The sequence below is a fragment of the Salmo salar genome, chromosome ssa19 (assembly GCF_905237065.1).
Source record: "Salmo salar chromosome ssa19, Ssal_v3.1, whole genome shotgun sequence".
Lineage (NCBI taxonomy): Eukaryota > Metazoa > Chordata > Actinopteri > Salmoniformes > Salmonidae > Salmo > Salmo salar.
The window spans coordinates 51,369,757-51,383,959 of NC_059460.1; the positions used below are offsets into that span (position 1 = coordinate 51,369,757).

General features: G+C 46.0%; 1 protein-coding gene across 1 annotated transcript; it reads right to left on the reverse strand.

Moving 5' to 3' along the window:
* Positions 1-291: 291 nt before the first annotated feature.
* LOC106579000 (growth/differentiation factor 10) lies at positions 292-4,900 on the reverse strand. The gene is made up of 3 exons (XM_014158380.2): positions 4,411-4,900; positions 2,740-3,635; positions 292-1,292 (listed from the first exon to the last, which is right to left on the reverse strand). The coding sequence occupies exons 1-3, from the start codon at positions 4,667-4,669 to the stop codon at positions 1,101-1,103; spliced, it is 1,347 nt and encodes a 448-aa protein (XP_014013855.1). The 5' UTR covers positions 4,670-4,900; the 3' UTR covers positions 292-1,100.
* Between the last annotated feature and the right edge of the window lie 9,303 nt (positions 4,901-14,203).

Genomic DNA, 14,203 nt, shown 5'->3' on the forward strand with positions numbered 1-14,203 from the left:
ACAGTATGATGCTGAAAATGTTGAATGTAATAACTTTGCACTAGTGGTCTATAAGTAACCAGAAATTAAGCTCTCACGATCTTTATGTCAATAACATCAAAACAATCAATATCAGGTCTACCTCTTCAAATGGCCATTTTTGAAAAACTATTTTCTATTTCAAAACAGCAGGTGGCAGGAATGTGCTGTCTATCTCCATTTTCTTTGCTGAATATGATGACAATGGATTCCTGATTCAAACTTATGCAAACATGACATTTTATCTTCCACAAAACATCACAGTATGCATACTGTCATAAAACAACATGGAATTATTTATTATAACAGTACATTCTCTCATGTATTAACCATTTATTTTGACAGATTAATTCAAACTGCACAACTAGTGAACACTACAGGCAAAACATAGTTTAAGATCCCAGCAATTATTTACAGAAATAAGTCTTATTTAGTTGTATTAGTTACATTATTATTTACAGAGGTTCAGCTTTTGAGTCTTGTACCGTATGAAGACATCATATCTAAAGCTCACCTGAGTCCAATAGTCTAAGTGCAGCAGTGGAGCCTGGTGGGAGGAGCAATAGGAGGACGGGATCATTGCAATAGCTGAAACTGAGTAAATGGAACTGAGTCGCACATGTTATTTCCATGTGTTTGATAGCGTTCCATCTATTCCATTCAAGCCATTGCAAGGAGCCCGTCCTCCTGTAGCTCTTCCCACCAGCCTCCATCGAAGTCCAATACATGGCAATAGGGTCCATCATTTGAGTTACTTTGGAATCCGTGTATACATCAGGAGCTCTGGATGGCTGAACACTTGGAACTGACAGTGATACAGGCCCAAATTCAACTACAGTTGAGCTGCAGAATGACAAAGAAATGTCTGTGTGTATCACACTAATCTGATTGTCAGACTCTGCATCTCGCCACCCGAAACCCTTATTTATAATCCAGCTCTCCCTCCATAGTGGGTTTATCCAGCGCAGCCTCATCCAAAGATGTCTGTCTTTTTTACTGTACTGACTGAATTTCTCTTCTGCTCCACTCTGTCTGATTCATTGTACTCTGGCTCATGCATTATGCATTGAGCCTCCTTAGTTCTACTGGCAGGCGCAGGTCTCCACAGACATGTTGGGGTAAACCTTCAACACCATGTTCCGGCTGGGGTCCAGGAAGAGAACACTCAGAGAGCTCATCCTGTCCGGAACACAGCAGGGCTCCGGAATGCCGGGAACGATTCCCACCGCCCTCACAATGCTTTGGATGGTGGCGTGGTTCGAGGGCCGGGCAACCTGGGAGCCAAAGAGGGAAAGAAGCTGGAGTTAAGAGGGATTCTCTTTCACAAGGAAGTATGATGATGACATCACATTTGTCAGGCATGTACACTATATATACAAAATATGTGGACACTACTTCAAATCAGTGGATTGGTTATTTCAGCCACAACCATTGCTGACAGGTGTATAAAATCTAGCACACCGCCATGCAATCTCCATAGACAAACATTGGCAGTAGAATGGCCTTACTGAAGAGCTCAGTGACTTTCAACGTGGCACTGTCATAGGATGCCACCTTTCCAACAAGTCAGTTCCTCACATTTCTACCCTGCTAGAGCTGCCCCGGTCATCTGTAAGTGCTGTTATTGTGAAGTGGAAACGTCTAAGAGCAACAACAGCTCAGCCGCGAAGTGGTAGGCCACACAAGCTCACAGAACGGGACCGCCGAGTGCTGAAACACGTAAATATCATCTGTTCTCGGTTGCAACATTTACTATCGAGTTCCAAACTGCCTCTGGAAGCAACGTCAGCATAAGAACTGTTCGTCGGGAGCTTAATGAAATGGGTTTCCATGGCCGGGTAGCCACAAACAAGCCTAAGATCAGCATGCACAATGCCAAGCGTTGGCTGGAGTGGTGTAAAGCTCGCCACCATTGGACTCTGGAGCAGTGGAAATGCCATCTCTGGAGTGATGAATCACGCTTCACCATCTGGCAGTTTGACGGACGAATCTGGGTTTGGCAGATGCCAGGAGAACGCTACTTGCCCCAATGCATAGTGCCAACTGTAAAGTTTGGTAGATGAGGAATAATGGTCTAGGGCTGTTTTTCCTGGTTCAGGCTAGGCCCCTTAGTTCCAGTGAAGGGAAATCTTAACGCTATAGCATACAATTACATTCTAGACGATTCTGTGCTTCCAACTTTGTGGCACAGTTTAGGGAAGGCCCTTTCCTCTTTCAGCATGACAATTCCCCCGTGCACAAACCCGAGGTCCATACAGAAATGGTTTGTCGAGATCGGTGTGGAGGAAGTTGACTGGCCTGCACAGAGCCCTGACCTCAACCCCACTGAACATCTTTGGGATGAATTGGAACGCAGACTGCGAGCCAAGTCTAATCCCCCAACATCCGTGCCCGACCTCACTAACGCTATTGTGTGGCTGAATGGAAGCACGTCCCTGCAGCAATGTTCCAACATCTAGTGGAAAGCCTTCCCAGAAGAGTGGAGGCTGTTATAACACCAAAGGGGGGACCAACTCCATATTAATGCCCATGATTTTGGAATGAGATGTTCGACGAGCAGGTGTCTACATACTTTTGGTCATGTAGTGTATTTAATCCAGCATGCCCTTCGTCATCTGATCAATTAAAGCAATTCCAAGCATCTTTTCAAGACAATGGAACATTTTATTTACTAAATAAATACTGCATGACACACTGAAGTGAAACACTACGCTAACTTACCTTAGGAATAGGAAATCCGCAGGTGCCTGCACAGTAGTAGGCATCAAAGGCTTTCGGGGCTAGCACCCACTCGCTCCAGCCGATGTCTGCAAAGTCCACTCTCAGGTAGCGTCGGGCGCAGACCCTGGGCTCACTCCACTGTCTCCTGCGAGCCTTCTTCATGGTCCTCTCATCAAAGCTCAGCACCTGGGGCTTATTCAACCCCTCACTGCTCTCCTGGCCATGCTTTTGCCCATCTTTCATTGAGGGCTTGATCTTGGGAGCCAAATAAGTGCTCTCCCATAGCTCATGGCTCTTCAGGGTGTTGAACTGGACCTCAGGCAGGTCATTGTCCAGTATTTGGTCCAGGGGGGACAATGCTTCTCTTTTCAGCCTAGAGGCTGGAGGAGATTCGTTGGATGACCGGGTGGGCTCCTCGCCCGAAGGGAAAGGCCCGTACCTCTGCAAGGTCATGGCCACGCTGTTGGGCTCAGATATGGCCATGTCATTGGCATACGCCAGGACGTACGGTAGGCTGGCTGGAGAAAGGTGCTCCTGGTTCCTCTGTGGCTTCATCCCGAAGTCAAACTCTGCGGTAATGAGGAAGACTCCCAGGATGCGGGCCTCTTTGACTACAGCGGAGACATCCCTTGTCTGCCAGGACCCTCTCCTGGGAGGGGGCAGGGTGACGTTGCCCAGCAGGGAGGCAAAGGCAGAGTTTGGGGACGTTCCTCGGAAGAGGAGCTGGGACGGCGGATGCCACTGGAGGCGACAGGAAGCGCTTCGGGAGCGCCGGCAGATCCAGGGTCGGTGGCGGGGACGCTGGTCCAGGAAGTGGAATGTTGCGGACAGGATGTCCTCCGACTCCTGGATGGACGACAGGTTGAAATGGAACCACACACTGTTCTTAGAGACTCCTGCAAAAAAAAAGACAAGACAATGGAAAGATGTGTGGTGACAGCATTTTCAATTCTAAACCTTATTTTTCAATGTAGCTTACTTTCAACTGTTTTTTCTGCAAACTATAATGTCATAAAAACAATGAATGATTAGCTGTGGGTGAAATAGCATCACATACAGCAGGTTATAGCGCATGCAACCAGATGGCATGATAACGATCTGATTGCAATACACAACATTTAGATTACAATAAACAATCATCTTAATTTCATCCCTTGACTCCCACTGCTGTTTGAAAGATAAACATTGCCCCTGAAAAGGTCTCAGACATGTGGAAATGCTTAGGAGCGCACGAGAAGAATTTTCCATGTGCCTCTAAAGGCGTCATAATCGGCTTTGGTCTAATATGTCGTGGATATTAACAGTAGCCTATACTCTCTGATCACATGGAGCTTGTATCAAGTGACAGGGCGTGGGGGTGCTTATATTAAACACATTCAGTAGCTGAACTTTATGTATTATGTATTTTTTACGTTTTGCTCTTGCAAAATTATATTTATGTCACTGTACGGTTCCAACTGATATAGGCTACTGTAGCTGCTGCATCCTACCTACAGCAGCCCGTCACTTCATATTAGGTTATGTGATATTACAGTGTCATGCAGTAACATATGCACATATAATAATAATACATTTTATGTAGCAGACGGCTTTCGGGACACTCAAGGACATCTTACATTAAAAAGGCCTACATAAAATCTACTGCAGTACATAGGGCAGGAGAACACTCACCTGGAATAGCCTTAAAACTTCTAACGGTATTTTCGTCTCGATAGCGTTGTGGTTCCTTACTGTACTTTTCATAGACTTTAAACATATTGATGGAGACCATGTCCCGCCGTGCGCTTTCGCGCGAGGAGGTGCCATCGGTAGTTTCGTGGATATCGCTGTCCTGCTGCGTAATTTCGAATGGTTCCTCTGATAAAACTTCCCCGATACCGGAATGAAAAAATAACATCAAATGCACCAGATGTAATAATATCTTCGTCATATTTTCGATGCAAAACGAGTTATTCCATCAAGTACCGTCTTTCTTTAGTGTTTGAATGTGCCAAAATGTGAGAAAAATCCTCCACAGCTCTCGGCAGTGCAATTCCAGGACGCGCTTGATTAGTTGTTTTTCTTTTTACTCATATGTAGATTGGAGGTCAACATTTAAAAAGGTAAGTCTATGGCAAACTTCACAGCGTATTGCTCCACACTGTTTTCTTACTAACAGAGAGACTAGGGGGTAGACTACTGTTTTAGCAGTGACAGATGGTGACGCTTTGCTGCGCCCAGCCAACGAGAGAGTCCGCAGATCTCCCCCATTGTAGAATAACTGTATGTGCTGGCTGCTGTTACATTTACAGTGCATTAGATATTGCAACTATGAAAACAGGAATTATATTCTATTATTATTAAAGGTTTTCATACATCATTTAAAAAAAGCATTTACACTCTAACCTAATGAATTCAATTCATTTTGACTGTTTGAACTGTAATGCCTATTTCGTTCCATTCTAGATAACCATAGGCATGATGATCACATAATGACTGGGGCACAGGGCACTCCCTTGTAGTGAAGAGTTGCATGAAGAATTGATGTTTCGGTGGCATGCCGATATGTAAAGATATGTCTCCCTTCCTGGTCTCTCCAGCCAACCATGTGATGTTAAGACCTTTTGTGAGGTGCTCTTGTTTTTCTTCCATTTCATTCTTTTGTGGCCCCTCGGTCGGAGGGGCCTGCTGGAGCCTCCTGCGTTTCTGGGGTCTTGATGTCTAGTTAACAGCAGCACAATGCAGACCCTGTGAGAGAGGTGGTGACAGCCTGGCTACTGGGGTCAGTGAGCCATTAAAATACATTCTACTGGCCCGACGGGAATCACTGGGGCCTTTCACACCATGCTTTACATGTCCTGCAACAGCACTAAAGGCCCCTGCTCCTGAAGCACTCACTAAAGCAAGGATTGTCTTAAGGTTTTCACTACATAGCCTAAGCAAGATCATATCAGCCTCAGCTGTCATCATGTGTCGAGATCATGGTAGACCCTTCCCATTAGAGCCACCCATAATTTCCTTTGTAACAATGAGGTTGGAATAATACTGTGAACTTGTGAAAATTATGTTAATGGTTTTAGTGTAAGAGCTGTTTGAAAAGACCACCTGGTGATGTCACCAGGTGGTAAATTAGTTATTAGACCAATAAGAAAGCGAGTTCCAAACCTCTCTGCCAATAACAGCTAGTTTTCAGTTTTCTCTTCCCCACCCAGACCAATCCAAAACAGTCCTAGAAAAATGATTGTTTGAGAAATTTCTCTTAGCTAAGAAACTATTTTTGTTTCTTCTGGGCCATTTTAATTGAAAACAATCACAGTAAGGTACTTAATTGTTACCCAGAAAGGGTAACAATTAATATTGAGATAAAAATGGCTGCATTGGACCTTTAACTGTTCATCATTTCATATTTTTTAATCGGTACAGCAGACACTGGCCAAGACAATGGCCCCTCACACATAAGACCATTTAAAAAATGGCATCCCATATGACATCATGCATGCATGAATCACCTCTGGTAGAGAGATGAAGTAGGGGGACAGAAGAAAATGCTTTGATTCACAGAATATCTGCCTGGGGCGTTCATCAAGGAGTGAAAGACAGTGAGTCCGCCATGTTGCTTTTGGCTGGACACCAATCTCCCCTCGACTTGTTTTCTTACTGCTGGCTAGGACTAAATGACCGCTCTGACTGATTTGGTCATGGATGTCCGAGGGCCATGAAAACCCCTCCATTACTCATCTGATCCCTGCCAAGATGTCCATGTGTGATCACACAGACCCTCACCAGACTGGGTCCTCTGCCATACCTCCCTCATGGACACTCAGAGAGAAGAGTTCACATCAATGTCCTCCTTCTGAGAAAAACAGACAGCAAGACAGACAGCCTTCCTCTCCCAGAGAGATATCCGGAACAGCTCCTGCATTTGCATAGCAGCGCATTTAGCGATCAACGCCAACAGAAGATGGAATGCCTCCTGGAAAGGATATGTTATGACAAATTTATGGCCCAAATCTCAGCAAATTGCAGGGTTTACTGGGTATAGATGACATCCGAGTGGGACTGGAGTAGTTTATCCCCCCCACACACCACCTGGGCTGCTTGCTGACAGAATGATCACATAAGGGTGTATTTCTGCAGGCCTTGTCTCGTCCAGCCGGGCCGCTCAGACGTCTGATTTCTGAATAGTGGCCTGACCCAGTGCCACGGCCTGTCGGAGCTCCGCATAAAAAGTGAGTGATTTATCTTTGGGGTTCAGACATTTGGGTTCAGTAACAAAGGTAAAGAGCTGCTCTCAGCAGTGCGAGCAGCGCTAGCCGAGCGGTGCAGCTCCTCTCCTGAGACCCACTACATCTGCAGAAACTCAACCCACCGACAGAGCCAGCAATCAACATGATGGATTTCACCTCCAACGTTCGCTTCATGTGACCCAATTAGAAAAATACTTTTGTGTGTTATTATTACTGCAAGAAATCATTATAGATACAAAATTAGACTTGAGGTATATTCTCTGACCACTTATGAATACACCAAAGTTATCTTTGCCTCAGTAAGGAGCGCTGGAGTTTTCCCTTCAACTCAGGAATAATTGGCTGTAGATAGGGGAAATCCCTTAGCACTTAGGCAGAGAAAGAAACCATATAGTCTTGAATCAAAGTTACATCCACTCATTAGATGGTTTTATTTCTTCAGCTCATTTTCTTCAAACCCCAGAGTAATCATTAAGCCTCTGTATACAGTCTGCACTATATCTGCCAAGACACTTACAACTAATACAGTAAAGCACAAACACTTACACAATTGACCGTGTGAACTCTTACCATTGCACTCACGCACACAATCAACTGAGATGGACCATTCTCTATTTCTTATGATGCTATGTCAAGTTATTATCAGTCGACGATCACTTTCCAGAACGTGAACTCATTGCTTTGATTACTTAAAGCAAGTTTTAATTGACTTGTTGGTCATTCTTAATGCGAGATGCCTATCTGAAAACAAGCAAGCCTGATGTGTTTGGGCACTTTTGAAAAATGGACAAAGCTATTGAGTTACAACCATTATTCACTTTTGGAGGCTTCTGTTTGGACGACACAGTGAGTTTGGCTGAGAAACAGCTGTATCTGCTTCAGGCAGGGGGAATGGGCCACGCCAATGGCCCAGTCGATCTATGGCCCCTCTTTTGTTTATGCCTACGATGAGTTGCGGAAAGCGTGATTGGTCATAGAGCGCTGTATTCTATCCACATGGTTATCAATCACTTCAAGGGTTCCCAAACAGGGAGGCCATTTTCCCCATCATCATTCAGTCAGTGAGACCATTACACTTCACTTTAATGCACCAAATGGACTGACGACTGGCACTGCTCTCTCCCCTCCCATCCACACCGTTTCATTTGACTGTCTATAAATCACTCTGTAATGCTGTGACTTTGGCCCTGTGCAACTGTGATTGATGAGATTTGCCCTTAAGCCATTTTTTTATCTAGTCTATGTGTGATATATCAGTGCTCGGACGCAAATTATTTGAATGAAGTGTGTAACTTACCAGCCAGTTTTGAAGTTGTGCTTCCCTCCTCTCCCCTCCAGCCCCTTTTGTCATGAGAGAGAATGGAATTAGCTTGGTGTATTTCAGACAGACTTTTCTGGCCAAGCATATTGTTTTTCTTGGCCTCACACAGTAAGTCTGGCATTATGGGCTTTTTTTATGCCTTTAAATATATTTTTTTCATCGATCCATATGGGAATGCTTGATTTTAAGCAGGATTTAAGAGGATGCTCTACTCTGTTAGGGGCCTGGATTTGTTACCCATATTCTCATAGTGCTTTGATGAAATACGCAGTAATATTGATAATCATGATAATAGTAGGAGATGGCTGCCGTTTTAGGATCTCCTAACGAATTATGCTATTGAGTGTGTTTTTTCGCGTTATTTGTAACTTATTTTGTACATAATGTTTCTGCCACCGTGGCTTATTACCGAAAAGAGCTTCTAGATATCAGGACAGTGATTACTCACCCCGTATTGGAGGAATACTTTTTCTTTAACGAGTCGTACGGGAAGGATTTACTTCAGACGCCTGACAATGCCCTCATCCCTGTCATTCGCAGGAGAAAGAGACGGAGATATCGGGGATGAAGGTCTGGGTGCCTCATAAGGATCCAACGACGAGTAGGTAATCTGCCTTTACCATCAGTCCTATTAGCCAATGTACTATCATTGGATAATAAAACAGATGAGCTACGACTGTGTATATCCTACCAACGGGACATAAAAAATCTGTAATATCTTATGTTTCACCGAGTCGTGGCTGAACGACGACATGAATAACATACGGGTTTTAAGCTTTTTTGGTAGGATAGAACAGCAGTGTCTGGAAAGACAAGGGGTGGCGGTACATTTGTAAACAACAGCTGGTGCACGAAATCTAAGAAAGTCTTGAGGTTTTGCTCGCCTGAGGTAGAGCATCTCATGATAAGCTGTTGACCACACTACCCACCGAGAGAGTTTTCATCTATATTCTTTGTAGCTGTTTACATACCACCACAGTCAGAGGCTGGCACTAAGATAGCATTGAATGAGCTGTATTCTGCCATAAGCAAACAAGAAAACGCTAACCCAGAGGCGGCGCTCTTAGTAGCCGGGGACTTTAATGCAAGGAAACTTAAACCAGTTTTACCAAACTTCTATCAGCATGTTAAATGTGCAACGAGAGGAAAAAGAACTCTGGACCACCTATACCACACACAGAGATGCATACAAATCTCTCCCTCGCCCTCCTTTTGTCAAATTTGACCATAATTCCATCCTCCTGATTCCTGCTTACAAGTAAAAATTAAAGCAGGAAGCACCAGTGACTAGATCAATAAAAAGTGGTCAGATGAAGCAGATGCTAACCTACAGGACTGTTTTGCTAGCACAGACTGGAATATGTTCCGGGATTCCTCCAATAGCATCGAGGAATACACCACATCTGTCAATGGCTTCATCAATAAGTGTATTGATAACGTCGTCCCCACAGTGACCGTACGTACATACCCCAACCAGAAGCCATGGATTACAGGCAGCATCCACACTGAGCTGAAGGCTCGAGCTGCCGTTTTCAAGGAGCGGGACTCTAACCTGGAAGCTTATGATATCCCACTATGCCCTCCGATGAACCATCAAACAGGCAAAGCGTCAATACAGGACTACGATCAAGTCGCACTACACAGGCTCTGACGTTCGTCGGATGTGACAGGGCCTGCAAACCATTACAGACTACAAAGGGAAGCACTGCCGAGAGCTGTACAGTGACTCGAGCCTACCGGATGAGCTAAACAATTTCTATGCTTGCTTTGAGGCAAATAACACTGAAACATACATGACAGCACCAGCTGTACCGGAAGACTGTGTGATCATGCTCTCCGCAGCCAAAGTGAGTAAGACCTTTAGACAGGTCAAAATTCACAAGGCCGCAGGGCCAGACGGATTACCAGTGACATCACTGACATTTTCAACCTCTCCCTGTTCGAGTCTGTAAAACCAACATGTTTTAAGCAGACCACCATACTGCCTGTGCCCAAGAACACTAAGGTAACCTGCCTAAATGACTACCGACCCGTAGCACTCACGTCTGTAGCCATGAAGTGCTTTGAAAGGCTGGTCATGGCTCACATCAACTCCATCATCCCAGAAACCCTAGACCCACTCCAATTTGCATACCGCCCCAACAGATCCACAGATGATGCAATCTGTATTGCAATCAACAATGCCCTTTCCCACCTGGACAAAAGGAACACCTATGTGAGAATGCTATTCATTGACTACAGCTCAGCGTTCAACACCATAGTGCCCTCAAAGCTCATCAATAAGCTAAGGACCCTGGGACTAAACACCTCCCTCTGCAACTGGATCCTGGACTTCCTGATGGGCCATCCAGGACCTCTATACCAGGCAGTGTCAGAGGAAGGCCCAAACAATTGTCAAAGACTCCAGCCACCATAGTCATAGACTGTTCTCTCTGCTACCACACGACAAGCGGTACCGGAGCACCAAGTGTAGGTCCAAAAGGCTTCTTAACAGCTTCTACCCCCAATCCATGTCTTCTGAACAGCTAATCAAATGGCTACCCAGACCCCTCTTTTACACTGCTGCTACTCTCTGTTTATTTTCTAATTCATAGTCACTTTAACTCTATTTACATGTACATATTACCTCAATTACTTTGACTAACCGGTGCCCCGCACATTGTACTGGTACCCCCTATATATAGCCTCGCTATTGTTATTTTACTGCTGCTGTTAAATTATTTGTTACTTTTATTTTCTATTTTTACTTATCTATTACTTAACACTTATTTTACTTTTAACTTCTTAAAGCATTGTTGGTTAAGGGCTTGTAAGTAAGCATTTCACTGTACGGTCTAAACCTGTTGTATTCGGCGCATGTGACAAATAACATTTGATTGAATTTGCCAAATTGCTCATTAATGCATCTCCACAGCTCTGGAGAAAGTACAATTTAGTAGAAGTCTGGTGACAAACAGCTCAGGGGAGATGAGAAAGGTTAGCGTGGTGTAGATCTCATTTTCCTCCTCCTCTGAGACAGAGATAGAGGGAAAGAAAGATAGACAATACGAGTGAGAAAGAGAGAGAAAGTTGAAGAGAGACAGAGAAAGTATAACAGAACCCACACCAACCAGCCAGTCACCTAGCAGCCACACCAACCGGCCAGAAATCTACCACCCACACCAACAAACCAGTCTTCCAGCAGCCACACCAACAATCAGTCATCTAGCAGCAGCACCAACCAGCATGTCATCTAGCACCCACACCAACAATCAGTCATCTAGCAAACACACCAGCCAACCCGTCATCCAGCAGCCACACCAGCCAGCCAGTCATCTAGCACCCACACCAACAATCAGTCATCTAGCACCCACACCAGCCACTCACACCAACCAGCCAACCACACCAACCAGCCAGTCATCTAGCCGCCACATCAACCAACCACCCACAACAACCAGACACACACACCAACTAGCCACACCAACCAACCAACCAGCCACCTACACCAACCACCCTGGCATCTAACACCAACCACCCAGTCATCTAGCAGCCACACCAACCAGTCATCTAGCAGCCACACCAACCACCCACACCAACCAGCCAGTCATCTAGCACCCACACCAACAGGTCATCTAGCAGCCACACCAACCACCCACACCAACCAGCCAGTCATCTAGCACCCACACCAACAGGTCATCTAGCACCCACCTATACCAACCAGTCATCTAGCACCCACACCAACCAAGCAGTCATCTAGCACCCATACCAACCAGTCATCTAGTACCCACCCACACCAACCAGTCATCTAGCACCCACACCAACCAGTCATCTAGCACCCACATCAACTAGTCATCTAGCAGCCACCTACACCAACCAGTCATCTAGTAGCCACCTACACCAACCAGACCGTAATCTAACACCATACCAACCAGTTGTCTAGCACCCACACCAACCAGTCGTCTTGCAGCTACCTACACCAACCAGTCATCTAGCACCCACACCAACCAGTCATCTAGCAGCCACCTACACCAACCACCCACATCAAAAAGTAATCTAGCACCCATACCAACCAGTCATCTTGCAGCCACCTACAACAACCAGGAATTTATCACCCACACCAACCAGTCATCTAGCAGCCACCTACACCAACCAGTCAGTCATCTAGCACCCACACCAACCACCCACACCAACCAGGCAATCATCTAGCACCCACACCACCAAATCATCTTGCAGCCACCTACACCAACCAGTCATCTAGCACCCACACAAACCAGTCATCTAGCAGCCACCTACACCAACCAGCCAGTCATCTAAAACCCACACAAACCAGTCATCTAGCATCCATACCAACCCGTAATATAGCACCCACACCAACCAACCACATCAACCAGCCAGTCATCTAGCACCCACACCAAACACTCATCTAGCAGCCACCTACACCAACCAGTCATCTAGCACCCACACCAACTACCCACACCAACCAGCCAGTCATCTAGCACCCACACCAACCAGTCATCTGGCACCCACACCAAACAGTCATCTAGCCGCCACCTACACCAACCAGTCATCTAGCACCCACACCAAACAGTCATCTAGCAGCCACCTACACCAACCAGTCAGTCATCTAACACCCATACCAACCAGTCATCTAGCAGCCAACTACACCAACCAGTCATCTAGCAGCCACCTACACCAACTAGCCAGTCATCTAGCACCCACACCAACCATTCAGTCATCTAGCACCCACACCAACTGGTCATCTAGCAGCGACCTACACAACTAGTCATCTAGCAGCCACCCACACCAACCAGCCAGTCATCTAACACCCATACCAACCAGTCATCTAGCAGCCAACTACACCAACCAGTCATCTAGCAGCCACCTACACCAACTAGCCAGTCATCTAGCACCCACACCAACCATTCAGTCATCTAGCACCCACACCAACTGGTCATCTAGCAGCGACCTACACAACTAGTCATCTAGCAGCCACCCACACCAACCAGCCAGTCATCTAACACCCACACCAACCAGTCATCTAGCAGCCATCTACACCGACCAGTAATCTAGCACCCACACCAATCAGTCATTTTGCAGCCACATACACCAACCAGTCATCTAGCACCCACACCAATCAGTCATCTAGCAACCACCTTCACCAACCAGCCTGTCATCTAGCACCCATACCAACCAGTCATCTAGCAGCCACCTACACCAACCAGCCAGTCATCTAACACCCACACCAACCAGTCATCTACCACCATACCAACCAGTCATCTAGCACCCACACCAACCACTCATCTAGCACTCACACCAACCAGTCGTCTAACACCCACACCAACCTGTCATCTAGCAGCCACTTACACCAACCAACCAGTCATCTACCACCCACACCAACCAGTCATCTACAGCCACTTACACAAACCAACCAGTCATCTAGCACCAGCACCAACCAGTCATCTAGCAGCCACCTACACCAACTAGCCAGTCATCTAGCACCCACACCAACCATTCAGTCATCTAGCACCCACACAAACTGGTCATCTAGCAGCGACCTACACAACTAGTCATCTAGCAGCCACCCACACCAACCAGCCAGTCATCTAACACCCACACCAACCAGTCATCTAGCAGCCATCTACACCGACCAGTAATCTAGCACCCACACCAATCAGTCATTTTGCAGCCACATACACCAACCAGTCATCTAGCACCCACACCAATCAGTCATCTAGCAACCACCTTCACCAACCAGCCTGTCATCTAGCACCCATACCAACCAGTCATCTAGCAGCCACCTACACCAACCAGCCAGTCATCTAACACCCACACCAACCAGTCATCTACCACCATACCAACCAGTCATCTAGCACCCACACCAACCACTCATCTAGTACTCACACCAACCAGTCGTCTAACACCCACACCAACCTGTCAT